Source organism: Phaenicophaeus curvirostris, chromosome 19, assembly GCF_032191515.1.
Source record: "Phaenicophaeus curvirostris isolate KB17595 chromosome 19, BPBGC_Pcur_1.0, whole genome shotgun sequence".
In the NCBI taxonomy this organism is placed as follows: Eukaryota; Metazoa; Chordata; class Aves; order Cuculiformes; family Cuculidae; genus Phaenicophaeus; species Phaenicophaeus curvirostris.
In genome coordinates, this window is record NC_091410.1 from 6,218,916 (window position 1) to 6,233,272 (window position 14,357).

Consider the following 14,357-nt stretch of genomic DNA (forward strand, 5'->3'; position numbering starts at 1 on the left):
TGAAGCACAGCCAGGGGCAATACAGGGAGACTGTTTGAGGCAGTGGGGAGTGAGGGAAGTGTGGACGGGGTCCAGATGGCAGCGGGAGCTGCTGGAGGAGCAGAGACCCGAGTGCTTCAGCAGCCAGCCTGCCAGCCAGCATCTCTCCGCAGTCGCACGCTGACCGAGAAAGCCTCCCCACAGGAGGAAAAGGGCAACAAGAAGGGCAGAGTGACGGCACATGTCATCTAGGAGCATCTGGAGGAGACTTGACACGGCCGCCCAGGCCAGCTGCTGCAGCAAACAAAGATCGCATTGCTGCTGGCATCAGCAAGGGGACACGTTCAGTGGCAGCTGCTCGGCCCCGAGGCCACACGGGGCTGGGAACCTGCCCCACGCTCCCTGCCTGCTCCTGCTTGTGGGCAGGATGGACTCAGCCCACACCACAGCACATCCCACGCCTGCTGACATCCAAATCCTACTTCTGCACAGCTTGCCAGTGGCTTTGGAAAGCCGCTGCAGGGTTAAAATCCAACAAGTGCTCTACCTTAAATAACAATGCAGCAATCCATCTGTCTTGGCTTTTGGCAGCTCTTGGCTTTAGAGCTGAAGCATTTGTTGGATCATCAGAAACAGGCTTTTGCCCTTTAGCTCCCACAGCCAACAAGCAAGACGCCCGCGCGTGAAGCTGACTCCAGCAGCGGAGGCTTTGGACCAAAGCAGGAGCAAGGACAAGACCTCCAGGGACATTTTGGGCATCGGCAGCACCAAGTCACTCAGGGAAGATGGTTCAGATGCCAAGAACTTGGTGTTGTCTCCCCAGAATCCCCCCTCACGGCTCTCTCCCCATGCCAGCCCTCTGCCAGCCCTACGGGAGATGGAGGCTGGGCTCCCCGTCACAGCATCATCTGGTTTTCAGCTCATTTCTGGCCATTTCCTCCCCACTTCCTCCAAACCTGGCACAAATCCCTCTGAGCAAGGAGTTTCCCTTCCAGAAAAGGGCACAAGGAGGCCACGGGGCTGGTGCGTCCATCTCCTTAGTTGGAGGGACAGCTCTGGCTCCTGTGGGCAGGATGGTGGGACAAATGAGTGCCCCACTCCAGCTCCAGGAGAAGGGAAGATCCCAGGCTGGAAAGCCAGGAGAGAAAATTATCTTAGATTAAACTCCTGGGCCCTGTGTGTTGCCATTTATGGCTGCACTTTCTGCTCCAAGCCTGATGCAAGAGGCTGCAAGAGGGAAAGAAAGCAGACAGGAGACAGCCAGCCAGAGAGAGAAAAGCCAGGAGGGAAAGGAGAAGGAAAAAGCTTTTAAAAAAGAGAATAAACAGCAATGTTGGGCAGAGTTTAGCAAAGCAAAGCAGCTGCTCTGTTGGCAGCTCCCTTTCACCCCATTGCTGGGCTCTCTGTCCTCCCACCAGGCAGAAGGCAGCTGCTATGGGAGAGCAGTTTTCCTGCCGTGGGCGATGGTTCTGCCAGCCCCAGGGTGCCTGGCAGGGGACGTGCCTCGAGCAGAGGCAGCACATCCAGGTCTGTTCCCCCAAGAGCACAGGGAGCATCTGCTCCCCCCAGCTCCCCCATCACCACAGACAAGGACAAGTCATGGAGCAGCCCTGCTGAAGCTCTGGGGCCATCCAGGCCCTGGTGAGGAACCAGGCAGTGCCAGGTCTGATGAGAAGAACATCAGCATGTCTCACAGTGCGGCGAGGAGTCCCAGCTCCACAGCACCCACCCCTGCAGGCACCGTGCAGCTCCCCCAGCACTGCACCCAGCCAGCCTGTCTGCTGCTCTCCTCCTTTTGGCTCTGGCCTCTGGCAAGAACACCCCATGGGCACCACCACCCAGGCATCTCTTGCTGCCGTGATGGGCCAGATGGCAGCCTCGGGCAGAGAGCAGGGGCAGGCAAAGTCCTTGTGGCCTCTGCTCCAGCAGCACACGGGCTCTGTGCGGAGTTCCAGGGCTGTACCCAACTCAGAAGAGTCTGAGCAGCAGTCTGACCACCCTCTGGAGGGGATGCAACGAAAAGCCCCGACACAGCTGTGCCCCCACACTGTGTTCCTGCACACAAGCCTTGTGTTCCAGCCCTGTCACTGGGATGGAGACGAGGACACAACATGAGCACAGGCTCCCTGGGGCTGGGGGACACACATCTCGCCTCGCTTCCCACTTTGCAGACACCGCAAGAGATGATGCATTCATTATTGCACCCGGGAAGAGACAGGGCACATCCAAGCAGTAATGGGTCCAGCAGGAGAGCCCCACATCCCTTTGGCAGGGCCTGTGCTGCTGCTGAGGCTGCACAGAGGGGTAGCACATCACTGCACCCCTCCCCACCTTGTCAGAGCTCCTGCCCCATCGCTGCATCCCTCCCCACCTCGTCAGAGCTCCTGCCCCATCACTGCATCCCTCCCCACCTTGTCAGAGCTCCTGCCCCATCACTGCATCCCTCCCCACCTTGTCAGAGCTCCTGCCCCATCGCTGCATCCCTCCCCACCTTGTCAGAGCTCCTGCCCCATCACTGCATCCCTCCCCACCTTGTCAGAGCTCCTGCCCATCACTGCATCCCTCCCCACCTCTTCAGAGCTCCTGCCCCAGCCCTGTGGCAGCACAGCGGCAGCCTGCACAACTGCAAATTAAAGCCAGACTAATTAGACACCCTCTCCCCTCAGGCACAGGGAAGGCAGACAGGAGGTTTTAGAGGGGGAGATGCTGACTTTTTTAATTTAAAGAGTGTCCCTGCTGGGTGCTGGGTGGTTTGTGCTTCTGTCACCTGTGTCCAGGGGTGCTGGGAGCCCTGAGAAGGTACAGATTGGGGTGGGGGCAGAGGGGAAAGCCGCCAGGAGCTTTGTAGGAGAGGCAGGTGACATCCTCTTGGTGCCTTTGCTGTGGGTGACAGCACAGCACACTGCCTGAGCCCACAGGGTGGGCATGACGTGCCCTGGCCAGGACGAGCCGGGTACCTCCAGGGGCGAGCTCACTCCTTGCATCCAGAGCCATCCCCTCTCTCCTCACTTTCACCCACTTGACCTGCTCTCTTTGAAGCCACCGGCTATGGTGGCAAACCAGCCAGGCTGCTGTGGCTGGCAGAGCCCCCGGCACTGCCCGCTCGCCCTCCCCATCTCCCGAGCATCCTGGCCAGGACAGCACCCCAGCTCTGGGCCACCACTGCAAACCCTGCCCCATCCCTGCCATCTGCCATTTCCACAGCACAAATACCCATCAGGGAATTGAAGTTTTCCGACCGTTTCTTGCAAGAACAAGACTCGGCAGCCCCAGTGACACCACGGTTCTCACCCAAGAGCTTTTCATTAGGGGATCGCTTTGACAGCACCGCCTCATCCGTTAACAAGCTGGGGACGGGGATGAGAGCAGACAGCGACACACTAATTAACTTTTTTTTCAGTGATGGGAGCCAGCAGAGACGAGAGGAACCACTACCAGCAGTTAATGGAAACAAAGACTCCTGAGCTCCTTTCCCTGTGCTGCACTGCTGCCTTTCACAGCCATAGGCACGACGCCACAACCTTCCATTCCTCCCAGAGAGGGATTTGGGGAAGCCTCGACTCACACTGATTTACCAGCCCGTCTCACATCGCAGCTGCCCTCGCAATAGGGGTGCTGAGCCCCACGGCTGCCCCAGCGCAGGGTGCTCAGCAGCTCCTGGTTTGCAGAAGCAGGAGGGATGAAGGCAGCGGGGTGCACGGCTCCAGCCATTAAACACGCCAAGGCTGGTCTCCCCACACGAGTTCATCCATCAGCATTTTGGTCGAGTGGTTAATGGCTGCAGAGAATCCAGACCCACCTGGCGCAGTACGTGCTGAGCAAAAGGCCGGGGGGGGGGAAATCAAGTGAGCTCTCTGAGTGCCAAGCACAGCCCTTCGCTTGCTGATGTACCAAGGAGCCCCGAGCCTGCAGCAGCCCCGACATTGCAGCGAGCGGACAGCGTCTGGGAGCCTCGTCTGCTGAGTCACATCAGGGGACTGCAGCCTTCAGCCGAGCCAAGATGGGCTTGATAGAGCACGTTTCCACCAGCAGCCACCTGCAAAGCCCCTGCTGCTCTGCCCAGGGCCAGTCTCACCCCTGCCTGCAACACCTGGTTGACAGTGACTGAACATGAGCCAGCAGTGGCCCAGGTGGCCAAGGGCATCTTGGCTTGGATCAGAAACGGCGTGGCCAGAAGGTCCAGGGAGGTTATTCTCCCTCTGGACTCAGCACTGGGGAGACCGCTCCTCGAATCCTGTGTTCAGTTCTGGGCCCCTCACCACAAGAAGGATGTTGAGGCTCTGGAGCGAGTCCAGAGAAGAGCAACAAAGCTGGTGAAGGGGCTGGAGAACAGGCCTTATGAGGAACGGCTGAGAGAGCTGGGGGTGTTTAGCCTGGAGAAGAGGAGGCTGAGGGGAGACCTCATTGCTCTCTCCAACTACCTGAGAGGAGGTTGTGGAGAGGAGGGAGCTGGGCTCTTCTCCCAAGTGACAGGGGACAGGATGAGAGGGAATGGCCTCAAGCTCTGCCAGGGGAGGTTCAGGCTGGACATTAGGAAAAAATTTTTCACAGAAAGGGTCATTGGGCACTGGAACAGGCTGCCCAGGGAGGGGGTTGAGTCACCTTCCCTGGAGGGGTTTAAGGGATGGGTGGATGAGGTGCTGAGGGACATGGTTTAGTGACTGATGGGGATGGTTGGACTTGATGATCCTGTAGGTCCTTTCCAACCTGGTGATTCTATGGTTCTATGATTCTACGGTTCTATGATTCTACAATTCTATGATCAGCCTGGCTTTGGCCTAAGCAGCGCTGGAGGAAGAGGAGGAGGAAGCAGCTTTGGGGATATTTACAGACCTGGGGGAGACTGCAGAGCTGTGGACAGCCTCTCCCACTCTGCCTGCAGGATCAGCACCCGGCTCAGCAGCCCGGGCACTGCTCCCCGCTCACACGTGTGCAGAGCTTGCTGGAACGACACGTCGTCCCTCCGCCGTGCCACCCAGCGCCGTGGGACCGCCAGCCCCAGGCAGGCAGCCTGCTCTGAGCCGCCCTGGCAGCTGCGAGATCACATGCAGGCCAGCGCTCCCCAACACTTACTCAGCAGTGGGAAGCATCCTTCCCCCTTCCCGCTGCTCCCCATCACCCCCCACCCCGCAGCCACCACCTGGTCCCTGTTTTCCAAAGAGATGCTGCTCAGGTCCGGGGCAACTTGCCCTGCTTTGCTCCTATGGTGCAGTAAACCATTTCCCAGGAGGAAAAACTGGACAAAGCCCTCCTCAGCTCTGGTGTCCCCTCTGCTCTGCTGCTCCCCGGCCCCTGGAGCCCAGCCAGCCTTCTGGAGAACACAACTCCCTGTGCCTTGAGTGAGGATAAAGGAGGTGAGCCCATTTCTGAAGGCAACAAACATTGCAGCACTGCCTGTTCAAAGAAATGGGGACTGAAGAGCAGCTGGAGAGGAGGAAAAACATTCCTAAGAGTCAAGCCAGCCAGACAGCAGAAGAACTGGTAAGCTCTGGCAGCACGGGCTACATCCACCTGTCCCAGCAGGGTGCTGCACCTCAGAGACCACAGGAGCGCCCCAGGCCCTGCAGCAGCTCCAGCTTTGGTGCTGAGCTAGCCCAGTCGGGACCCAGCAGGCCAAGGATGGCCCAGGGGCTCTCCAGCTTGATAAGGCACCAATAAATCACATGACAGAGGGACAGATGTGGCTTCAAGGACGCAGGACGAGGGAGGGGGGCATTTGAGAGCCAAACCTTTGCCAAGGGGTGCCAGGAAGGGGAGAGAGTGAGCTCTGAGGTTCATAAACAACAAGGGGAGGTAAGGAGGAGCAGGGGGAGGCAGATCCACATTCCAGCTCTGAAAGCAGCTCCAGGCTCTCCCTGGGCGATGCAGAGCATCCCCTGGGACTCACCCAGGGCCGTCCAGTGAGTCAGTGGAGATGCTTTCCTAGGCGAGGGCTGTCTGGGCGCTGCCCCACAGCCTGGAGACAGTCGCTGAGGATTACAAATCCTGCTAATAATAGCCAGCAGGCGCCTGGCCCACAGGCCTGCGCTCCCCAGCAGAACCACGCCGCTGGCTCACGGACGACGCATCGCTCCTGGATTTCCGAGCCACCCCAATACCCGATTCCCTGCATCGAGATAAGGGGCTGCCCCGGGAAAAAGCCACCAACACCACGAGGGCAGAACCTCGGATTGTCACCCAGTCCCACGTGAGCCAGGCAAGAGCAGAGCAAGCTTTTTCCATGGATGCTGGGTCGGCCTTTTATTTTTAAACAAGATCCGGTGCTGGAGGAGGATTTATCAGGCATTTATAGGCATCGCTGCCCCAGTTCAGTCAGGGGTCAGACCTTCGAGCCAGTGTCCTGCTGGGGTTCGGAGGGAGAGGGACACCAGCCCCTTCCCCCGGGGCAGGCAAGGACACCGGGCTGGGGACAGTGTGAGAGAACCCCACGCTGGCAAGGGGACAGTTTGCAGCAACCCACAGAAGGAGGATGCAGATGAAAAGAATAAAGAATCACTCCCCCAGCACCTGGATTAGCTCTTGGGAAAAGAAGACTCCTAGGGGCTGGGTGTGCACACAGGAGAGAGTCATACAAACACTTGTCTTCTCTTAAATCTTCCCAATCTTGATTATTTTTAAGAGTAATCCGTGGGTGGAAAGGAGGCTGAACCCCCCACTGCCGCACTCAAGGACAACGAGCTTGTCCCCACCGAGGGCAAACCCGGGCTTTGGCCAAGCCCTCCCTTGTCCCCCAAGAAGGACAAACCTGGGCTCCGGTCAGGACCACTCTTGCCCCCATCCAAGGGCAAACCCGGGCTCTGGCTGGGACACCCCTTGTCCCCTGTAAAAGGGCAAACTCTGGCTTTGACCAGAGCCTCCTCTGTCCCCCCAAAAGGGCAAACCTGGGCTCTGTCCAGGTGCCCCCCTCGCTGCGGCGCAGACCCCTGCCCCAGCCCCTGCGGGGGGATGGAGCCGGCCGGGAGGGGACCCTGCGGGGGGACCGCGGCTGCGGGGACCCGGGGGGGGCGTCGCCGGCCTCACCTTGCTCTCCGCATCCTCCTTTGGCGCAGGGATGCTCGGGGCAGCCGAAGGGACGCTGGATGCCGAGGGGATGCTCGGGGCGGCCGGGGGGATGCTCGGGGCGGCCGGGGCGTTGCTTGATGCCGAAGGGATGCTCGGAGCAGCCGAAGGGATGCTCGATTCCGAGGGGATGCTTGGAGTGGCCGAGGGGATGCTCGATTCCGAGGGGATGCTCGGGGCGGCCGAAGGGATGCTCGGGGCGGCGGGGCTCGGCTCCGCCGCCTCCTCTCGCTGCTCTGCAGCCGCCTCCTTCGCTTCCTCGCCCGCCCCGACCTCCTCCACGGGCAGCCGGTTCCCTTCGCCCTCCGGCAGCCGGTTCCCCTCGTCCCCGCGCGCCGCCGCCGCCGCCCCCGGGGCCGCCGCCCCGCCGCCTGATGAAGATGGAGGCGAGGAAGAGGGCGAGGAAGGTGAAGAGCAGCGCGAAGACCACGCTCGAGTCCAGCGCCAGGTCCATGCTGCCGCCCGGCTGCGCGGCTGCCCGGGGCTGGGCCGGATCGCGGCTGCCCTTACCCGGCGTCACCGGCCCGAGCCCTGCCCCCCGAGCCCTGCCCCCCGCCCCCGGCTCCCCCCCCGGCTCCCCCTCTGCTCCCCCGGCTCCCCTCTGCTTCCCCCCCCCCCTTCTCCCCCCTGCTCCTCCTGTTCCCCCTGGCTCTCCCCTTGCTCCCCCCGGCTCCCCCCCTGCTCCCCCTTCTCCCCCGCTTCTCCCCCCCTGCTCCCCCTGTTCACCCCGGCTCCTCCCCTTCTCCCCCCTCTGCTCCCCCCCCCCCGGTTCTCCCTCGGCTCCCCCCTTCTCCCCCCTGCTCCCTCCTTGCTCCCCCTCTGCTCACCTCCTGCTCCCCCCCTTCTCCTCCCCTGCTCCCCTCTTCTCCCCCACTTGCTCCCTCCTGGCTCCCTCTTCCCCCTCCCGCTCCCCCCTTGCTCCCCCTCGGCTCCCCTCTTCTCCCCCTCTTCTCCCCCTCTTCTCCTCCCCTGCTCCCCCTCTGCTCCCCGTTCTCCCCCCAGGCTCCCCCTGCTCTCCATTCTACCCCCCCGCCCCCGCTCTCCTGTGTCCCCTCGGCTCCCCCTTCTCCCCCCCTTCTCCCTCCCTGCACCCCTTTCTCCTCCCCTGCTCCCCTTTCTCCCCCCCGGCGCCCCCAGCTCTCAGGGATGTGGGGCAGCCCTCCCCTGGGGGCTCCGGCTGGCAATAAACGCTGCCCTGTACCCAAAGAGCTGCAGAATCGCTGGGTGGGAGAAGACCTTGGGAAACATCAAGCCCAACTGTACCCAGCGAATGCTCAAGCACATCCCTAAGCGCTTTGTCCGTCTTTCAAACCCCTCCAGGGATGGGGACTCATCCACCTCCCTGGGCAGCCCCTGCCAGGGTTTGAATCACAGAATCACCAGGTTGGAAAACATCTCTTGGATCATCGAGTCCAACCGTTCTTCTCTGCCTCTAAACCATCGAGAACCCTTTCAACGAAGAAATTATTTTCTATTGTTCAATCTGAACCTGCCCTGGTGCAACATGAGTCTGTTCCCTCTCGTCCTTCCATCTGGGAGAAGAACTCAGCACCCATTCTGTTACAACCTCCCTTCAGGCAGTTGTAGGCAGTGATAAGGTCTCCCCTCAGCTTCCTTTTCTCCAGGCTAAACCACCCCAGGTCATAGAATCATAGAATCACCAGGTTCGAAAGGACCCACTGGATCATCAAGTCCAACCATTCCCATCAGTCACTAAACCATATCCCTCAGCACCTCATCCACCTGTCCCTTAAACACCTCCAGGGAAGGTGACTCAACTCCACCCTGTTGGGCAGCCTGTTCCAGTGCCCAATGACCCTTTCCCTGTAATATTTTTCCTAGTGTCCAGCCTGAACCTCCCCTGGTGGAGCTTGAGGCCGTTGTCCCTTGTCCTGCCCCTGTCCCTTGGGAGAAGAGCCCAGCTCCCTCCTCTCCACAACCTCCTCTCAGGTAGTTGGAGAGAGCAGTGAGGTCTCCCCTCAGCCTCCTCTTCTCCAGGCTAAACACCCCCAGCTCTCTCAGCCGTTCCTCATAAGGCCTGTTCTCCAGCCCCTTCACCAGCTTCGTTGCTCTTCTCTGGACTCGCTCCAGAGCCTCAACATCCTTCTTGTGGTGAGGGGCCCAGACCTGAACACAGGATTCGAGGAGCGGTCTCACCAGTGCTGAGTCCAGAGGGAGAAGAACCTCCCTGGACCTTCTGGTCACGCTGTTTCTGATCCAAGCCAAGATGCCCTTGGCCTTCTTGGCCACCTGGGCCACTGCTGGCTCATGTTCAGTCGCTGTCAACCAACACCCACAGGCCCCTCAGCTGCCTCTCATAGGGTTTGCTCTCCAGACCCTTCCCCAGCTCCATTCCCTCCTCTGGATTCGCTCCAGCCCCTCAATGCCTTTCTTGTAGTGAGGGGCCCAAAACTGAACTCAGCATTCAAAGTGCATCTTTCACTAAATATTGTTCTGCACCCAAAAAATCATCCCCAGCCCCTGTGGCACAGGCACCTGCGTCATTCCTAACCGATTGATTTGGGAAGGTCTCAGAGCCTGAGGGCCACAAAGATGATCCCCAGTTAGGACAGGCTGAGAGAGCTGGGGTTGTTCAGCCTGGAGAAGAGAAGGCTCTGGGGAGACTTTGGAGCAGCTTCCAGGGCTGATAGGGGCTCCAGGAGAGCTGGGGAGGGGCTCTTGAGCAGGGAGAGGATGAGGGGAATGGTTTTCAGCAGAAAGAGGAGAGATTGGGATGAGATCTTAGGGAGAAATGTTTTCCTGTGAGGGTGGGGAAGCCCTGGCCCAGGTTGCCCAGAGCAGGGGTGGCTGCCCCATCCCTGGAGGTGTTCAAGGCCAGGTTGGATGGGGCTTGGAGTCCCTGATCCAGTGGGAGGTGTCCCTGCCCATGGCAGGGGTGGAACTGGATGGGCTTTGAGGTCCCTTCCAACCCAAACCAGCCTGTGGTTCTGCGCTCACAGTGGACACACAGGCACCCACAGGTGGGTGAGCTGAGCACTGAAGCGAGGCCTGCACAGGCCGGGTGTCACTGGGCTCCATGAAGGGCTTAACGAGTGCACCTTGGTTGCCCTCAGCTGGGTAATGGAGGAGCTAGAGAGGCCAGGGAAGGGTATCCTGACTCTGCTCCGCGAGGAGCACCTGGCAGCACACCTATGCCAAGCTTCTGAGCGTCGCTCCACCTTCCCCAGCAACTGTGGGCAATATTGGTGGCATGTTTGTGCCATAAACTGCTGTCACACCCCTCAGGCGCGTGGGTGCTGATGCAGCCAGGCTGCGAGAGCCTCCCACCCCTCTGAACACACAAACAGGAGGATCAAAAACCAAGGTGTGCCCCGAAGCCATCCTGAGCCAGCAAGGAGACGGGCCAAGGGGTTGTCAGGCCCTTCCAGACGCTGCCACCAAGGATTTCCTGCCTCTTGAGACTGCTGGGAGGATTAGCCAACCTTTCACAAAGCGGGCTGAAATTAGAAGGCCTAAGCTATTCCTGCCAGGGTAAAACCAGCACGGAGCAATCTTCCAGCTGCAGACACGGGGGCAGACGTGGGAATCCGTCCCCGAAGTTTCCTCCAGGGAAAAGGCTTTGGAAATATCTCTGAGAGCAGAGATTTTTATGGACTGGCTAAAACCAAAACACGAACAAAGACGGGATTAAATCCCCCGGGCTGGAAGGAAGGAAATGAAGCCATGATCCTCAGTGCGGTTTGTCTTTATTGGTAATCCTATCAGGCAGGCGATCGTTAGCATATGGATAATGGTATTCTTAGTAACAACCAACCACAGTGCTTACCTTCCCCTCTCCTGCACAGCTTCCCATTTCTTGGGCCCTGATCATCAAAGCTGCTCTAGACCTGAGCTGGAGATGGTGGCATCACAGCGCTGTCTGCTTCAGCATCTTTGTTGGTGTATATTTGGTCCCATATCCTCCTTTCCTGTCTGAATCCATTCTTTTGCTTGGTGAAGCTATTGACTTCCCAAAGTTTGACTCACTAGATGGAAGCAGCGGAAGAGCACGAGGTCCATGACAGGCAAGGCTGCTCCACCAGGCCAGTAAAAGGGGGTATAAAATGATCTGGAGCACAGTGAGACTGTAAGTCTCTTTCAAGCAGCAATGGGGGTTTGGAGGAGCAAAGAGCCTCGGCCGCAGGGCTTATGGACAAGGTGATCGTGGATTAGAGCCTGGCACAGCCTGGGGGATGGGATACATCGCTGTGTGTTTAGGGAGGCAGTTTGGGAATCAGAAGTTAATATCAGCTCGGTTTGTAGTTCTTCTCTTTTTGAGTAGCCTCAGCGCTGAGCTGACTGCCTGCAGTAGCCATGAGAGCATCGTCTCGAATCCAAGGCAACACTTGCTTTTGGAGCCTGGAAATTGCTCACAGCTGGAGACAGAAGCAGGGTGGGAAACTCATGGCATGGGGTCTTTGCTCCTGTGCCCACACAGACTATCAGCTTTGGGGACAAAGAAGAATTTGGGGTGAGACTACCCGGAGTGGCCTGCTAGTAGGGTGACTTGGGGTGGTTTTGCCTTGCACACTGATGCACGCATTTGCAGCTGTCAGAGAGCCCTCACTTGTTGATATCCAGGCATCTCCTGCCCTCTTTCCCTGGCACCGTGCACTCTCCGTGGCTCGTGGCTGGAAGCCTGTCAGAGGGAGTTTGCCTGCCCAGGAACACAGCAGCGCACGGCTCACGTTGACCCCCTGGAGCACTCCAGCGAATACCCTCCCAAGCACGATTTATCACCACATTAAAGTAAGGGGCACTGCCCCTCATGGCTTCTTCTGAGATTGAGATCACTGATGGAGGAACCAAAGAGGAGCTACAGCCATAGGTGACCACTGGCAGCTTCTGCCTTCAGCCCTGAAACTAGTCACTGTGGGGCCGCTGGAGCCTGCGGCGCTCAGAGGAGTCGTGAGAACTGCAGGGCTCAGAGATCTCTGAAAACCAACACTTCTGGTCTTGGAAGCAACAGTCAGGAGCATCAAGGACACCCCCACACAAACATCTGTTCTAGCCAAGCGAACTTCATCCAGTAACAAGGTGGCAGAATCAGCCACAGGGCTCAGCTCCCCACATTCAGATCTGCAGCAAGAGCCAGACTCTCCTGCAGAATATGAGCCAATGGGGATGATCCCCAGGCAGAAACCAGCCCCAGCAGGTCCCTGTGATAGCCTCTTGTCCCCTCCACAGCTCTCCAGAGACAACTGGATGGAGTAAACTTGCAGCAAGGCTCCCACCAGGAGGGACAGAGGACATCTGTACTGTTCCCCCACCAACTCACAAGGCAGGATCATAGAATGGTTCAGGTTGGAAGGAACCTCAAAACCCATCCAGTTCCACCCCCCTGCCACGGGCAGGGACACCTTCCAGGTTGCTCCAAGCCCCATCCAACCTGGCCTTGAACCCCTCCAAGGATGGGGCAGCCACGGCTTTTCTGGACAACCTGTGCTAGGGCCTCCCCACTCTCACAGGAGAACATTTCTTCCTAAGATCTCATCTCCCTGTCCCCTCAGCTCAGTTTTCAGCTGAAAACCGTTTCCCCTGGTACTGTCCCTCCTCTCCCCGGTAACGAGCACGGTGCCCTCTCCCGGGAGGAGAACAGCTCTGCAGTGGCTCTGGCGGGGACACGGCTGGCCCAGAGCTGCTGTCACAGGGCTGTCAGCTCCAGGGCTGGGGAGCAGCTGATGAGCTTTGCCAACAAAGGGGGATTCAGGGAGCTGCGCTGACAACTGCTCGGGGAATCATCCCCCGCTGCGGAAAATGCTGTGCTGCAGATCTGCCTGCAAGAGGGATTTAGCTCGGTCACCCCTCTGCAGCCCAGGGGTGGGACAGCCAGGAGAGCCTCTGTAGGCACAAAACAGATGATTTACCACGTTGCACGTTCTTACTGCCACAGTAGGAGCTGCTCCCAGGTCCTCTGCGCACACGGGCACATCCCTCCCACCCAAAGTGGGAACGTCTGCTGAAGCAAGCTGGGTTTCGGGACCCCTCTCTCCTCCACAGCCATAACCCAAGCACGGGTCTGCAAGATCCCGTGATGCAAGGGGAGCAGATACTTGCTGGCTTCCAGCAGGTGAAGCAGCAGCTGCTGGTTTGCACAGACCATGCCAGTTCCAGACAGATGATTCTGTGCTCCCAGGTCCTCCAAGAACCCATTTCCCCTCACATAAAACTGGAGCACAGCCTGGGCTTAGAACTGGTCCAAAGTCAGATAACTTCTACGAGTCCCAGTCACGCTCCCCATCACAAATACTCATTTTTATCTTGTCAAGAACAGCAACATCCCTTCCACATGGATGCCAGAAATCAGAAGCTATCCCAGGGAATGTCACTGTCCTTGCCCTGGAGGTCACTAACCTATCCAGCTCTCTGCTTTTTCCCACCTGGCCGTGTCCTGGCTCTGACGCTGCAGGTTTGCTCAGAGAGCTGGTTCAGTTCACAAGTAGCACAAGACTAAATGAGTTCGGCTCACCAAGAGGTCTGAGCTAGCACAAGAACAGGGATGGCCACACCTTGCCTCTATGGAAAGGAAGGATCCTACCAAAATGATCCTACTTGTCTCCATACCTTCCGCTTAAGCTCCCATTCCTAACCCCTCTGAGGCTTCTGGTCTCTCCCAGTACAGCTCTTCTTCCATCGTGTTAAAGTTCATTTTACAGTTTAATCTCTGAGCTCGTCAGGCTCCAAGTCATTGTTGATGGTCTTCAAGGTTTCAAACCAGCTGTACAATTGGCCTTGCCCGTGAAGGTGAGCTGATAGAGCTGATAGTCCTAACAGCAACCCAAAAGTTCAGGGACCCTGGCAGCCAGTCGAGTCCCAACTGCAACAGAGCAGCTGAGAAAAGACACAGCCTTGGGCCTAAACAAGGCAGCGCTGCATCAGAAAAGCATCTCCTGTGGCCCTGGGACGCCCTCCCTGCCTGCACAGCTGGGGCACGGCTGGCCCAGCTGCTGCTCCTCCAGCTGCCCTCCTCCTCCTCCTCTGGCAGGCGGCACAGACCTTCACTGCAGCAGCAGTTCTTCAGTTTCAGGTCCTGCTGAAGGAGAGGACACGCAGGGGCTACAGGCGTCACCCATGGGTGGGAGCCGCCAGCTCTCAAACCAGAAGGGACATGGAATGATTTCCTTTTGCACACATTTCCAATCGTCTCTGCTTGCCTTGACTTACACCTCCCCAGAAATAGAAGAGGTGCTGTCCTGCAGAGGGGCCTTGAAAAAAAGATAAGACTCTGCAAGCATGTTAGTTCAATCCCAAGCCACACAGCTACTTAACGCTGCAGCCAACACTCAAGTAGGAATGCGGCCCTGTTCTGTTTGTGATTT

The 14,357-nt window shown here is 58.5% G+C and overlaps 1 protein-coding gene across 1 annotated transcript in view; it reads right to left on the bottom strand.

Annotated features, from left to right (window-relative positions):
* The window catches only part of MXRA7 (matrix remodeling associated 7), a 32,145-nt gene extending 24,618 nt beyond the window's left edge, over positions 1-7,527 (bottom strand). The window contains 2 exon segments of the mRNA XM_069872877.1: positions 7,000-7,393; positions 7,395-7,527. Of these exon segments, the coding sequence (XP_069728978.1) occupies positions 7,000-7,393; positions 7,395-7,492 (492 nt within the window). The 5' untranslated portion in view covers positions 7,493-7,527.
* Between the last annotated feature and the right edge of the window lie 6,830 nt (positions 7,528-14,357).